The 14,183-nt window shown below is 31.4% G+C and overlaps 3 protein-coding genes across 3 annotated transcripts in view; 1 reads left to right on the top strand and 2 right to left on the bottom strand.

Annotated features, from left to right (window-relative positions):
• The first annotated feature begins 65 nt into the window (after window positions 1–65).
• LOC131848257 (programmed cell death protein 5) lies at window positions 66–1,673 on the top strand. Its single transcript, XM_059198058.1, has 3 exons — window positions 66–208; window positions 483–594; window positions 1,372–1,673. The coding sequence occupies exons 1-3, from the start codon at window positions 143–145 to the stop codon at window positions 1,584–1,586; spliced, it is 393 nt and encodes a 130-aa protein (XP_059054041.1). The 5' UTR covers window positions 66–142; the 3' UTR covers window positions 1,587–1,673.
• A 2,807-nt stretch (window positions 1,674–4,480) lies between these two features.
• Window positions 4,481–7,580, bottom strand: LOC131848007 (lipase 3-like). The gene is made up of 5 exons (XM_059197745.1): window positions 7,064–7,580; window positions 6,411–6,615; window positions 5,862–6,232; window positions 5,180–5,338; window positions 4,481–4,951 (listed from the first exon to the last, which is right to left on the bottom strand). Exons 1-5 carry the CDS (start codon window positions 7,214–7,216, stop codon window positions 4,523–4,525), a joined length of 1,317 nt encoding a protein of 438 aa, XP_059053728.1. The 5' UTR covers window positions 7,217–7,580; the 3' UTR covers window positions 4,481–4,522.
• A 5,037-nt stretch (window positions 7,581–12,617) lies between these two features.
• LOC131848009 (BAI1-associated protein 3) overlaps window positions 12,618–14,183 on the bottom strand; it is a 50,994-nt gene continuing 49,428 nt past the window's right edge. Inside the window, exon 24 of the mRNA XM_059197746.1 lies at window positions 12,618–14,127. Within this exon, the coding sequence (XP_059053729.1) occupies window positions 14,033–14,127 (95 nt within the window). The 3' untranslated portion in view covers window positions 12,618–14,032. The remainder of the gene's footprint in view (window positions 14,128–14,183) is intronic.

Below are 14,183 nucleotides of genomic sequence, written 5' to 3' on the forward strand. Positions count from 1 at the left end.
GATTGATTGTGAAATGTCAATGTCAGATAATAATTCGTATTTAGAGATCATTTATGATCATTTTATTTCGTCATTTATTTGTGTATTATCCTATTCAGTACAAGAAACTAATTATTTTGTACCTTATTTATTTTAAACAAACATGGATGATCCAGAATTGGAAAAGTTAAGGCAACAACGTCTAGCACAACTCCAAGCTCAACATGGTGTGAGTAAACTTTTGAAAAACTAAAATTATAGGTTAAGTTTCCAAAAAGAATGTTTAGTTTTAATTATTTATATATTTATAAAATATCAATATCTTACCACAACTTATAGCGTACCAATAGCTCTTTAGAATAAAAAAAAATACTATTCAAAAGTTATTTTGATAATTTCTGGTCTAAGGATCTTTACCTGTTCCGTCATTGAATACGCGATGGACGAATATAAAAAAAAATTTTTTTAGTAATTTCTAATTATTGTGCTTACAAATGTTTTAGGGGACGGGCGACCCGAATCAGGCAAAAGCCCAAGAAGAGAGAATGCAAGCAATGGAAGAAACCAAGAATTCAATTCTCTCTCAAGTACTGGACCAAAATGCCCGAGCTAGATGTAGGTAATATTATTATGGTAATATGATGTAGGCACTCAGGTTTGTTAAATGTTTTTAGATTTATTGAAATGGGCAGTTTTGTAATTTACTTTATTGGCATTGTAATCTATGATTATAGAGTTCTAGTTTTCAGGGAAATTTCAGTATAGTAAATTACAATAATAATTATATCTTATTATAATATGTGTATGAGTTTGAAGAGTTCTTCATGAAATAAATATTTTCACACTCAAAAGTGTAATTTTACATATTACTGGTTATATTGAATTTTGCCAATTAATAATCTTCAGCAATGGTATTATTATTAAATAAATTTTACTCACGATTCAAATAAAATAATCTGAAGCTATATGTTACGGTCTTATAGTATACAAGATATAGATTCATGTACCTATAAATAATGATGTATTAACATATAATATAATATATGGCATAAAACATAGATATGTACCATTAAATAATTTGTTGCATATGAGTTTCGTAACTGTGGAAGTACTAGAACAAAATAGGGTGATATGGTGTGGAAGTTGGTTGAAAGATTTTCATGCTTGTAAGATGTAAGTGTTCTCTCTGTATCTGGTCCTGCCTGCAGTAAAATGGCTCTTTGTCCAAGTCTTAGGGTATTAGTTCTTAGGTTTATTTTATATACTTACTTTATTACCAAAACTTTCAGATACTGTACTAAAAGACTACACAAACCATTTTGAGTCCCTTACTTAAAATACATTTCATTCATGCACATTACATTCTATTCATAAAGATTTTATTTTTTTCAGTGAACACAATTAAGATTAGCCGGCCGGAGAAGGCAGCGATGGTGGAAAATATGATCTGTAGGATGGCTCAAATGGGTCAAGTTCAATCTAAAATATCTGAACAAGAACTTATTCAGATTTTAGAGTCACTTAATCAACAAATGCCGAAATCAACAAGCACTGTGAAATTTGATAGAAGAAGAGCAGCTCTTGATTCAGATGATGATGATTTCTAGGAGACTGACATTTAGCTTTATTTATTTCATTATAAAATTAACTTTACTCACACATTGAAAAATAAATTTTATTAAGAACACTGTCTATTTCTTAGCTATTTTTATTTTAGTTAATGTTAATAAATTGTTAGAAATTTAAAATAATATTAACTCCTTCTAAAACACTATAAGTACTTATCATAATACTGGATGCTTTATTTCATATTGCTATGTACTCATTGACATATTATGTTTAATTTTAATTATAACATTTAGTTTACTAAAGTGATTTAGTAGTTTAATTTGCTTTTTTAATTTGTTATTATTTTGTGGTGCATTAGTGTGTCTATACATTTATAGCAGTTGAAAAACTATCTGTAGAGTTGAATATTTCTAAAAGAAATACGACTTATATTAAATTCTCAAGGATTGGTATGATGTGATTGGTGGTACGATCCCAATAAATATATACTGAAGGTCTCACGAATCATTCCTCCGTACCCCGTAGCGTCAGGCGGAAGATGGCCTTCAACCGCTCTATAAGTCCTTCCGCGGGTTTGGAGCGCCATCCGCACTCGCCTCTATCGTCAGGTGTACCTGTAGATGCCAGCTGCGGCCAACAGCATTAGAGTAGTCCGAAAAAAAATCTGAGATTAGAGGAACAAACACAAAAATTTTATAGGCAGCTAATTGCTAGGGTTACGTTGACAAAGTTCACCAAAAAAGATGCCCAGTGGCATGTCTTGGGAGACAGCTATGTCCAGCTGTGGACTGCAGTGGGCTGATGATGATGCTGAGGTATCTTTTATGTACATATTATATTGATCACAGTCACACACACATTGGTTACAGTGATCATTTATATTTTTATTATAGGTAGTAATGTAGCAAAGGATTAGCATAAGTTTAAAAGGTAATCAATGTAGATACCTAGTGTATTTAAATTTATCTGTAAGATCGTATAAGAGTACCTATATTTTGGTTGACAAAAATAAAGCTATAACATCACCGTGAACACCGGTCGGTGCGCGCTGCCCTGAATTTTAATAAGTCAATGACCCCGCGTTACCAGGAACAACCAAAAGGATCTACGTACGACACGATTGGTATCCGATCGGTCGGACGTACTGTCGGATTGAAATTGGACACTGTCTTCACACATCAATTTTACAATCTATAAGTTGGTTGGAATTCGTAGATATTAACGGAGACTAGTTTGCGACATTGCTAGCAATGTCAGGTCGACCTCCATACGGTCCCTCATGGAAAGCATTCTGCCAAATTCGTATTAGATTCGTCAAGTGGGTTTACTGATTGATGTCATACTTCATCATTCATCCCTTCAACTTCACTGGTGTCATGCCAGCTTGTAGTCTTAGCGCAAGCGTGGCTACCATTCCATTTTAATTCAATAAAAAAAACTTCTACTACTAAAGTTCAGCCGCAGCGACTCAAAAGTAACTGGTCTCCAGAGTTGTATAGGTACCAACTGACAGGATCCGACCCATTAAGTGTCAAATCGTGTCGTACAAACGTCATGTCACACAACAAAAAAATAAATTGGGGAACCATTAAAAATTCTTACCGCGTTATTTCTTAAAACGTAATCATTGAATCAAGTACCTAATTAGTTTTATACTGTGGTAGAGCTTGTAAAAAGTCATCTACGTGGGTGGCGCCAAGTAGTTACTTCGTTGAGGGGTGAGATATGGCAATGAAATTACAGGATAAGGTGGATGACATCTTTGTCCTTCGAAATAGCAACGCATGAGTGGTATCACGGGCGTCACGAACGCAAACAGTTCTGTTCATGTACTCGAATATATCACTGACGTCAGGTAATCTTAAGTAGTAATCAGGTGGGATGTCTTACCTTGATTGCCTTTCCAATTACATCAAATAAAAAAACTAAGCGCATTTATTTTGAGTATATTTTAGTTTTGTGTAGAGGATACTAGTTTCCTATTTGCTGTTGTCGTATTATAATTATATCCGTCAGGTGGGAGTTGGCCTTCACCCGCGCCATAAATCCGCAGGTTTGAAGTGCCGTCTGCACTCGCCCTCTATCGTTCGACGAAGCTCTAAAGGCCAGCTGCAGCCATTAGAGTAGTCCAAAAAAAGCTATTGTATTGAATTCTTTGGACAAATTTACAGTAAAGTATAATATTTGTGTAAAAAATACTTTGCACAGTCATTTGAGTATATGTAAAATTTATAAAAAATTCTAGACTGCTGCATATTTCCATATCTTTTGGTATTGCTGCCATGTTTGGATAAATAACAAATACCTACACAAAAAACTACATACAGACTTTCAAACAGCGATAGAGCATAGTATTTGCGACGGAGAACAATATCATAATTACATAAGGAAATAATAAAAGGTTATAATTAGGTATAATAAGTACCTAGATATATTATAGTAACATCATGTGCGTTATAATGAACGCAATAATTAGGTTGATTAATTACATGTAAAATGACAACGACTTATCAATTAGAAAGATTTAATCTATCTAAACCAATATAATAATCCTTATTGTAAACCACACACAATTATTTACTATATGTAGTGTTTTATTGTAGTGTTATTTCCTTTTCAATAATTTTCTTATCAATGAAAAATAGTAGATACTATTTGATTATTTAGTTTATTCACAAATATTGTTATCTGTCTAAACTTATCAGTCTGTTCCCTACGAGATCATTTTATTTTTGTGTTTGTACAATACTAATAATAATATTATCTCAGGATAATCACACTGCGCCATTTAGTCCCGCCCGAGCTAAGCTAAGAATTTTTGTGTCATATTTACATCTTTTTTGAAAATACGTACTTAATATACATAGAACATACCTAATAAAAATTTATACATTGTGATACAATCACGCATATTAAGGTAACAAATAGACAGACAGACACACTTTCGAATTTATAATATTAGTATGAATTTGTCTTAATTTTCTACTTCAACATTCAGGCTCAGGCCATTCAAACCGTTAATTTCCATTGATTTAATAAGATTAATGGTTCGATCATACACTAGCTCCTGAGCGTCGATACCCCATAAGAAATCCAAATGACTGAATCTCGGTAATGAAACTCTGAATTTACCAACAGGTCTACCGAGTTCCCTGAATAACCTGTCGACATCATTCACATGAGCTAAAGGATCATGGTCAACGTAGTGTAAGAAGACTGGAGCTGTGACCTTAGAAAGATCATAATTCGGAGGCGTCCGGCTTCCATAAACTTTTCTGTTTGCTCGACGAGATCCATGGTCATAGCGGCGAAAACGTTTACCAGAAATTCCTTGCCCGTAATGGGCGAACTGTCTTACGGATGCACCAGCGGGCGTGTGACCGAATTTTACTGGAATCATAGTCTGCAATTTGACACAAACTTTTTAACAAATATATTTAGTTCTGGAGTTTATTATAATTAACTAGCGATTTACCGCGACTTCGTTTACTTTTTTTGTATAAGGAGCCTATGTTAGTCCTCAGTTATAAAAAGGCAACAAATAGACTGGTAGACACATTTTATAATATTAGTGCGGATTACATTTTAATTTGCTTTTCTCTATACTAGAATATAAATAGGATATACTTACAGTATTCTGTTGGGATTCGCTCCACCCTCCGATCAAGAATAAGATGTTGCTACAAATAGGTTGGAAAATGACTTCGTCCATACAAAATTGTTGGCCAGCCCACGTCATTATGAGATTATTGGGTAAAAATTCACCAATACCAATAAGAGATGCTAGAGTCTAAAAATAAGTAATATAGATACTATTAGTAAATAAAAGACTTAAGGTTTCATTTAATTAGAATTCATTAAACTAATTAAGTTACTAAATTATCTACAAACTAGGATTTAGGTATGTAGAATTAGATGTAGGTTAAGATTTTAGTTTGTAGTTCATCATTTGGTAATCTATTACTATTCATAAACGTATTCGAACTATGTACGTACCTACCTAATTATAATGGGTAGGTACTTAAATTTCGAGTTTACATAGGCGCCACTACACCACCGATTTTGAAAACAAAAATTTTATATTAGTGTTTTAACGGATGAAGATTCGCCTAGTGGTGATACCAAATTATTTGTAACCAAAACTAAAGGATGAAAAATCGATCTAGATATCTAGATAGATACACTAATTTTTATTCCTTAAAACGTTATTCGTCCTGCCAGAACACCGATGGAATAATTCAATTTAACGTGATAGATAAATTTTCCTATAATTATTCAGAAGCCTACTTCTTTGATATTATGATTATACTAACCTCAAGACTGTTAGAAAATGGCGCTATCATTAAGAAGAAGGGATTCCGGTTATGTGCCATATATGCAACAGGGGCGAAGGCATGCATAGAAGTAATTTTCTGATTATATTCTGGTCGAAGAGCTCCCATCACAAAGAAAGATGTGGTGCCTTGAGAATGTCCCACATAGTGAAGCCTTTCCTGATCGGTGTTATTGAGTACATAATCAATCATTGTAGGCAAATCAATGTTGCCTATTTCATCCCACGAAAATTCCCAGAATCTAGTACTCAAAAGAGCATCTGGATTAAGACTAATATGTTGACGGGAATAATAGTTGCCACGGGCATTGCCCATCCAAACGTCAAAACCCTCTTCAGCAAGAATATAAGCTGTCAAAAGAAATATATAATAAATTATAAATCAGTGCTATAGATTCAGAATTCTATTTATTCTGTTTAGTTGATTCATTACTTCCTCCAGTACATTTCATTAACAGTTGTTCATATGATTATAAATTTGAAACTAATCAACAGGATTATGTATCTTAAAGGCAATGTGTATACTTACCAAATCCACACCCGGGACCCATAAGAACCCAATCTGCAGACGAGGAGAGAAGACCGTGCATCAAAAACACTATGGGCCTACGTACACTTGGATCGTTATTGTTGTCCCGACCATGTGGAATTCGATGTATTCCCAATATATAACCATCGTCAGTTGTAATACTGTGATCTTCGAAAGAATAGTTGTATTTCCTTACAAGTTCCGGCTGGAATAATATTTTTTCAATTCATAGTAATAATGATGTTAAAATAAATAATCTTAAATTCACGCAATAACTTATTAATGTGTTTGAATTAGATTTCCTGCTCCACTTAATGCATAATAATATGATTCATGATTTTGTTATTTAGTAATATGTAATATTTAAAAATTTTAGTAAATTTTGTATTAAGTTAGGTCCTTAATACAACTGTAATAACGAGTCTTATCCTCCTGAGTCTTCTAAATATGTTTTATATATTCTCTTTTAAAGAACTTTTTAATAAGACTGGCAGTGGTCAGGTTTACTAAAAAGTAGTAATGCATATCTAATGTAATCATAGAATATATATATATAATATGAAGATATATGTAATGATAATAAGTGAACTAAAATATAAGCTGGTGTCTATTACCAAAAAGTATAGATTAAATTCGGAACCAAAGTAACTCACCACATCCAGACGTGCATCTTCATAAATATTGTCAGATATTCTACCAGCATTTAAATGAGTTTTATATAAATTTTCAATATAGTCTTCATTTAGGGAGGATCCAGCAACTGCTATTGTCAATCCATAAAATAAGAAAAGCTTTTCACGCCACATTTTTGTCGCGACTTATGAACAACTCTCTACATAACTGACAGTAACGGCTTTTATAATTTGCGGATAATGCGATAAACTGGGTATTAATTTGATAATGATAATTGTTTGTCAATATATCTATCAACGAAACTGGTGGTAGCTTCAGATGGTATTATAAATCGTTTTAATGAATACTGATTGCTTGCTCATGTAAACAGATTATTAAAGATATAGGTAGGTATGACTTGTAAGTAAAATCACGGTAAATGCACTGAGATACATTCGAGATTTAAGAGGAGTGTAGTGTATTCTCGTAATAAAATTGCGATGTAGATAATAGTAGATATTCTTTAGTATTCGTTCTAACTTCGGAGATCTTGCGTCTTCACACACAGCGCCATCGAAATACTTTCAATCGATATGTTACCGTAAATATTTATGCATTTGACGTATTTTTTTACTTTCTGCTCTACTCGACTTACTCTATTACATGTAGGTATTAGATTGTAAAGAAAGGTATTTCTTTCATTATTCTGAAAATTCATTATAATTGGAATGTATTACATATTTCTTTAAAATTTTGTACAGTCTTGTGTTAATATAAATGAGCTAAAATGAGCGTTTTTTTGGTGAAAACGAGTTATACAGTAACGTGTAAATATGAAATTAAAAAAATTGTGTGAAAAGTTGATTATTTGCATACGATAGTATGAACAACAACAAATTTTGACGAGTTCTATTGGTTATTGTAGAAAACATTCATAGTAACACGTTTTGTATGGAGAGGGGTCGGGGACATTATTGAAATAACCCACATCGCGTCGCAAGTAGCGAGTTGCTACCTTTAGATCACCTTCATCTACATATCCTTTATAACTATGGACACCTTTAAAATTTTCGATCTTCTTTTCATAAATCGACTGTATTAATTAGTTTGTACTTTTGTTGTGCACAGTGACGTTATCTGAAGCAATTTTCTTTGTTCGACAAACTCTTATACTGTACTTATAGATACATCATTACATTATCAATGTTTTTGTCTGTACGATACGAACCAAATAACATATAACATAATAAAAGGGATTGGTTCTCCATAATAACACATAACATACCTCCCTATGTACTTCCGGTAACTATTAGGTACAAATATCAGTGTGATCTCAGCAATTTGTAGCTGAAAAAAAGTAGCATGACATGTCGTGGAAGGCATTGAACAAGACCTATGTATATAAGGTAGTGGATAAATGGAGGTAAAGACGATGCAAGTGTATTAGGTTATCTACACTAAAAGATTAGTAACGAGTCTTATACATTTATATTATTATTAATATCGGAAACGTACATAAAAAATTCTAGGCCTACCTACCAAGATTGTATTGTATTATTTTGGTAGAGATTTTACAATAATGAAGGAAGTCACTTCTCGTTTCGTGAAAGTATTTTTTTTTACAATTTTTAGCATTATTCTCCAGTATCTATTGGTTTTATAGTACCTTCACAGTAATTTCCTTTCCAATCGTAGTTTGATTTTCGTCGTCGTTTTCGTTGTCGTGAGTTGATACATTGAGTGAGCGATACAGTGAGTAGATCTAAGTTCAAACGAATCAAAATAAAAAGTTTTGTGACTATTATATATATATATATATTAATATTCCTATTATATATAATAATAATAATAAGGGATCGGTTCTTCATTATTAATTCTGCGTTTTATTAGAGTACTGCCTTTAAAGTTTAACAAATATAACAATTACCAAACATAGATTTGTACAGTCTGAATGATGTTGCACTCAGAGTTCGTTACGTATCACATCTTTACTCAATAACCGACTCTAAAAAAACCCCATAATTGCACTATGTAATCTCTTGCTTTGTACAAAAACTCTTTAAACTTGTGCATTAAGTTATACATACGGTAGTGACATAAAACGTAGGCCAATCGTAGGACAAAATTCGTCGTTCAATGTTTCCAATATAGATTAGATTTTTTATAAAACTATTTCCTATGTCATATCATTTAAAAAACAATTAATGTTGCTATTTCTCGAATCTGTTTGCTTGTACAAGTATAATAACTTTAATATATTAATACGTAGATTATTATCAACTGTTTATAGATCAGTACTAATCCTATGATTATTGTATTTTGAATAGTTCGTAATAAGGAATATAACATCAATTCTCCGCACTGTAATTTACATCGGATAATATAATAAGTAGTAGATACATAGAGTAGGTAAATATGATTAACTTCGCAATAACAGAATTATGTATATGACCAGATAATTATGAAATAGGTAAGTAACACATATTGTTTACCGTAAAGGAAGTTGTGAAATGTTTTGGCAACAGCGTATCTCAGTTCAAAATGTTTCCCTTAAGCCTACATTCGGTAAACGCCTAATGCTTTAAACAAGCAAGGAAGCCAAAAACTTAAGGATTTAAGTAAACATACTGTTACCGTAACGAGCTTGCCAGAGAAGACGTTGACGTATCTGACTTGAATTTTGACTTGAGAGTTTGTAATATTATCGTGTCTGTGATAATAAGTACTTACTTTGGTATATAACAGCTTTGTTAATTTATTTTCTCATAATAGCACTAAAAATAATATCGGGAGCGTTATGGCATATCATATCTTACCTAATGTTATATTATCAGTGTTAAGGTTTTAACACACTACAAAGAGTATTTTATATTTTGCAAATACAAAATATTTTCTACAAAGTATTTAAATATAAAATTATTAGTATTTTGCCTTTCGAATACTAATATTTTAAAATCACACATCTAATACCGGATACCTAATTTAGGGTGTTCGATTATTATTGTTTCAGCAATTGAAAGTACTATGACCAATTATTTTTCCCATTACCTACATCTAGATAACATAGATATATGTATGTTTATGTGTACTTATCTATTTCATATTTAGTATCTGGGTATGGCGTGGTTTTGTGACTCAAACTTTGTCTCTATTATTGTTATTAACAATTAGGTATATTATTTGTGAATGAAATGAGATAATCCGCGAATACATGATTAGATAGATATCTGGTAATTACGATAGATAAAATTTTTAGAAATACTTTAGTGGTTATAAATGTAATAAACAGGCAGGCTGGCATACTCTCCCATTTATTAGTACGATTTATGGCGCAGTAATAATAGAATAGATATTTATTTTGAATACAGTTTATTTGAAGCCAGGAACACAAGTATCAGTAATACAATAATTTTAAATTCAACTAACTGTAAACATAATGTAACAGACACAGATAATTTAATTTCTTTTAATACATGCATATGCATTTAACACATAGGTACATTGGTTAACACTACAGATATAACGCTCACATTTGTATAATATTGAAGTGTACAATGATGTTACAGACATCTACATAGTTCATTTAGGTCTCTAGTTATATTTTATAGAAAATTAGATCACACGCTTCTATTCAGATAAATAGTAAGTATATTAAATATAATAACGAACACCTGTTTATATTAGGTAATACGAGTAACGACACATGTATTCATTGATTTAAAAAATACATAATAATATTGTTAAACAGGTACAATATTGTAGTAAAAACAGTGATTCACAAATATAAATCACTATTATAAATAAAGAAACTAGTCAAAAATATTAAATATTTTCTATTAAACATGTTGCGTTTTCATTTATTTTCATAAGGAAGAACGCGGGTGGCTCTTGAATATTCTGTGGGTTTTAATTTGTATAAAATAGGTAATAGGTAAATATAATGTGTAGAAATTAATGTATATTTATTACGATTGTATAAATAGACACTTTTATAAAAAAAAGTTATGAAAAGCAATACTTTATAAAATATATATTACCTAAATCTGAACATCATAAATTTTATTTGTATAGTCCTATTTTATATAAGTAATTGACTTTTGGAATGGTCTTGTTATGCCAAAAGATTGTATAATATTTCTAGTACTTACTGTCAAATATCTTGATGTTTAATGAAAAGTCCATTAAATGTCGAGTGACAGTTTCAATCATAAGAAACAAATTTAATTATATGGAAACGGAGGTCGCTGTATCCACGAAAATAAATTTCATAAAATTCTTATTTTGACGTCTAACCTCCTCAGTATACAATATAATTAGTTAAAAGCTCATTGATATGATCAAGTTGGAAGAGGATATGACATGGTTCTGTAATTAATTTCGAAAATTGAGACCACATTGTAATATTATAATACACGTATAGAAAATCTAAAGGAGATAGGTACTTGTACAACAACATCTACCTACTTTCGTCATATTACAGCCCTTTTGCTATATATTATCTAGCCATCTAGCCTTCATTCAATGGTCATAAAATGTAACTAATGCACACCATATCATATGTATATATATTCTCGGCATAAGTTGCCGTAAGTAATAACTAGATTATTATGTCCTTACGCATCTTTCGACATTGGTATAGAGTATATCGTAACAACTGATATTTCGTGTAGTTTAATAGAAGTTGCATGGCCTACACACGACACTATATTTAGTGACCAAAATCGGAGTAGTAGTAAGAAGCGCCGTGGATCGTTTCTTCTTAGATGGCATCGTGTGTAGCAAAATCGGGGCCAATTTCACACAGTGCCTCACATATGTCCTCCGACTAAATTTACTCCCACCACTAATGCTGCGATATTGCCCTTGATTTTAGTACCGTCTGTAGGGCGGTTTACTATCACAGTAGCCTACTTCATTTTGTCATGACGTTATACTTTACAAGTACATATCGTGGTTGGATTGCGCAATTCGGATAATTGTAATTTTGGTACCTACCTATGAGTAGGCTATGCGGTGCTAGTCACTTGCAACTGAAATCCTACATTTTCGTAAAATATTAAGATATTTAGGTCGAATATGGCCACCATAATTTTTGACGCGATTTTTTTCCTATATTTAATGACAATAGGTTAAGAAACAGTAGGTATTAAAGCATATCCATATAGTGTACAAATTGAAAAGAAAGTAAATACGTAATATTAAATGAATTTACAATTAAAGTTATAGTAACAAACAAAATATAAGAGTTATAGTATATACAAAATAAAAACTACATGGAAATATCAAATGTGAATCCCGAGTAGGTAGTCGGGTTATAACATTCTGTATTTATTTGTTCAATGACATTGTACGAATAAAGAAAACTTACGAGTGATTTTTATAACAGCGTCGTGTCATTCACTTTTGAGGCAATTCGTCAGGCCCTTGCATGTGCGTAGCTTCGATGGCTACTGTCACATCTTATAGTATATATTGTTCAGTTTGTAAGATCATTCTAGTTAAGAGATGAATATTTATGGCCTAATTTTACGGTTAGCCATATTTGACCTGGGTACCTTACGTCTACGTTGTATATAAATCTCGCTTTGTTAAATCTATCGTTCTGACAAACTTTTCCCCCATAAATTCTTCAAACAAAATTGTACGAGGTGAAAGTTTTTATCATTTATATTATAGTATATCTGCCCGCTCTCTTTGATCCATAACGTCCCTCGGTGGTACTTTTTGTTTGCTCTTACTTAAATGTTTCCAAGCCGAGTTTTAAATTAAACATAAAATACTTTATGCATACATCAATTCTTAAAGAGTATTTTACCTTCACAATGGGACTTTGTTCACCTTGTACTTATAAATATATTAATACATGGAAATTGTAATACAACAAATTCTTTATGGTCAATTATGCAAATGTACTGTTAATTGAAAATGTCTTTTACCTGGAGTTGGTAACAAACATTTGTTTAATTCTCTAAGTATTGAACAGTTCCAATTCCAGCGATATACCACCACTTATTAAATAAGAATTTAAGAAGATTTCTTATATCGATTAGTATATAATTATTCACTCACTAATTTATAATTTATAAACATCAATACATTTTTTTCTATATTTAATTAATATTTTTTTTAATTGTATACACAGTGAACTTTATTCACATAAAGTTATAAAATTTATATAGTTATACTTGTACAATAATTAAACTAACAATGAAAATCAGTCGTCAAAGACATGTATATAATAATAATAATAATGCGACGGATAGGTGACCAATGCAAAGCTCGTTTCAAACCGCAATATAAATTACAAAAGCGTGTATATAGTCTGGAAAAATATTAAAATTCATAACAAGCTCATAGTGAGAGAGTTTCATATGATAAAGTTTATTAAAGTGAGAACATTTTATGACCTCGTACGATGTGTATATTCTGCATCAGTTGTCACAGTCTACTTACTACATACATGCACGTGGCTGTTACAGCCTTGATGGGTTTTAATATCAGCATATAAGTGGGTGTACTACACATCCAAACAAGTCATATAATATGCTTGTGAATCTACCAAATGATTGAATTGTCACAAAGTAGAGGGTAACGTCGAATCTTAAAGTACTTGGTCGGGAATTTCTAATAGAGACTAATAACTAGGGACATAAGCTCCGAGGGTGCATACTATCTATCATACACATATAAAAGTTTTGAAAGTACACACACGACATTTTATATTCTCTCATAAATAGAAGATATACACAGTCTTTGCAATATGTATTTATACAATAATACTGATGTGTTATTACATCTTACAATAATTTAACCTTGATTCTATTATACACAACTAGTACGTAACGTAAATTTGTTTTAAAAATATTGAACTCTTTTAATTTAGTAAAATATTTTTATAAGTACTTATATTGTCGACATGGACGTTGTGCATGAATTGAAATTATGAAACTGAATTTGAACTTACAGAAAGACATATAATATGTAGATATATAATAATTGAAATTAATTGCCTACTGTTCGGCAAATCGTAGTTTTTGTTTCTTGACAAATTCCATGGCTAATTTATCGGTAGTGCGCGATTCCAATATTTGTAAAATGGGGTGATCTGGGAACAATATTATTTTTATTAGACAAGAAACGCAATTAATCATTTAACACATT

This window comes from Achroia grisella, unplaced genomic scaffold (genome assembly GCF_030625045.1).
Source record: "Achroia grisella isolate CSIRO2021 unplaced genomic scaffold, CSIRO_AGI_Agris_v1 utg546, whole genome shotgun sequence".
NCBI classification, from domain to species: Eukaryota; Metazoa; Arthropoda; class Insecta; order Lepidoptera; family Pyralidae; genus Achroia; species Achroia grisella.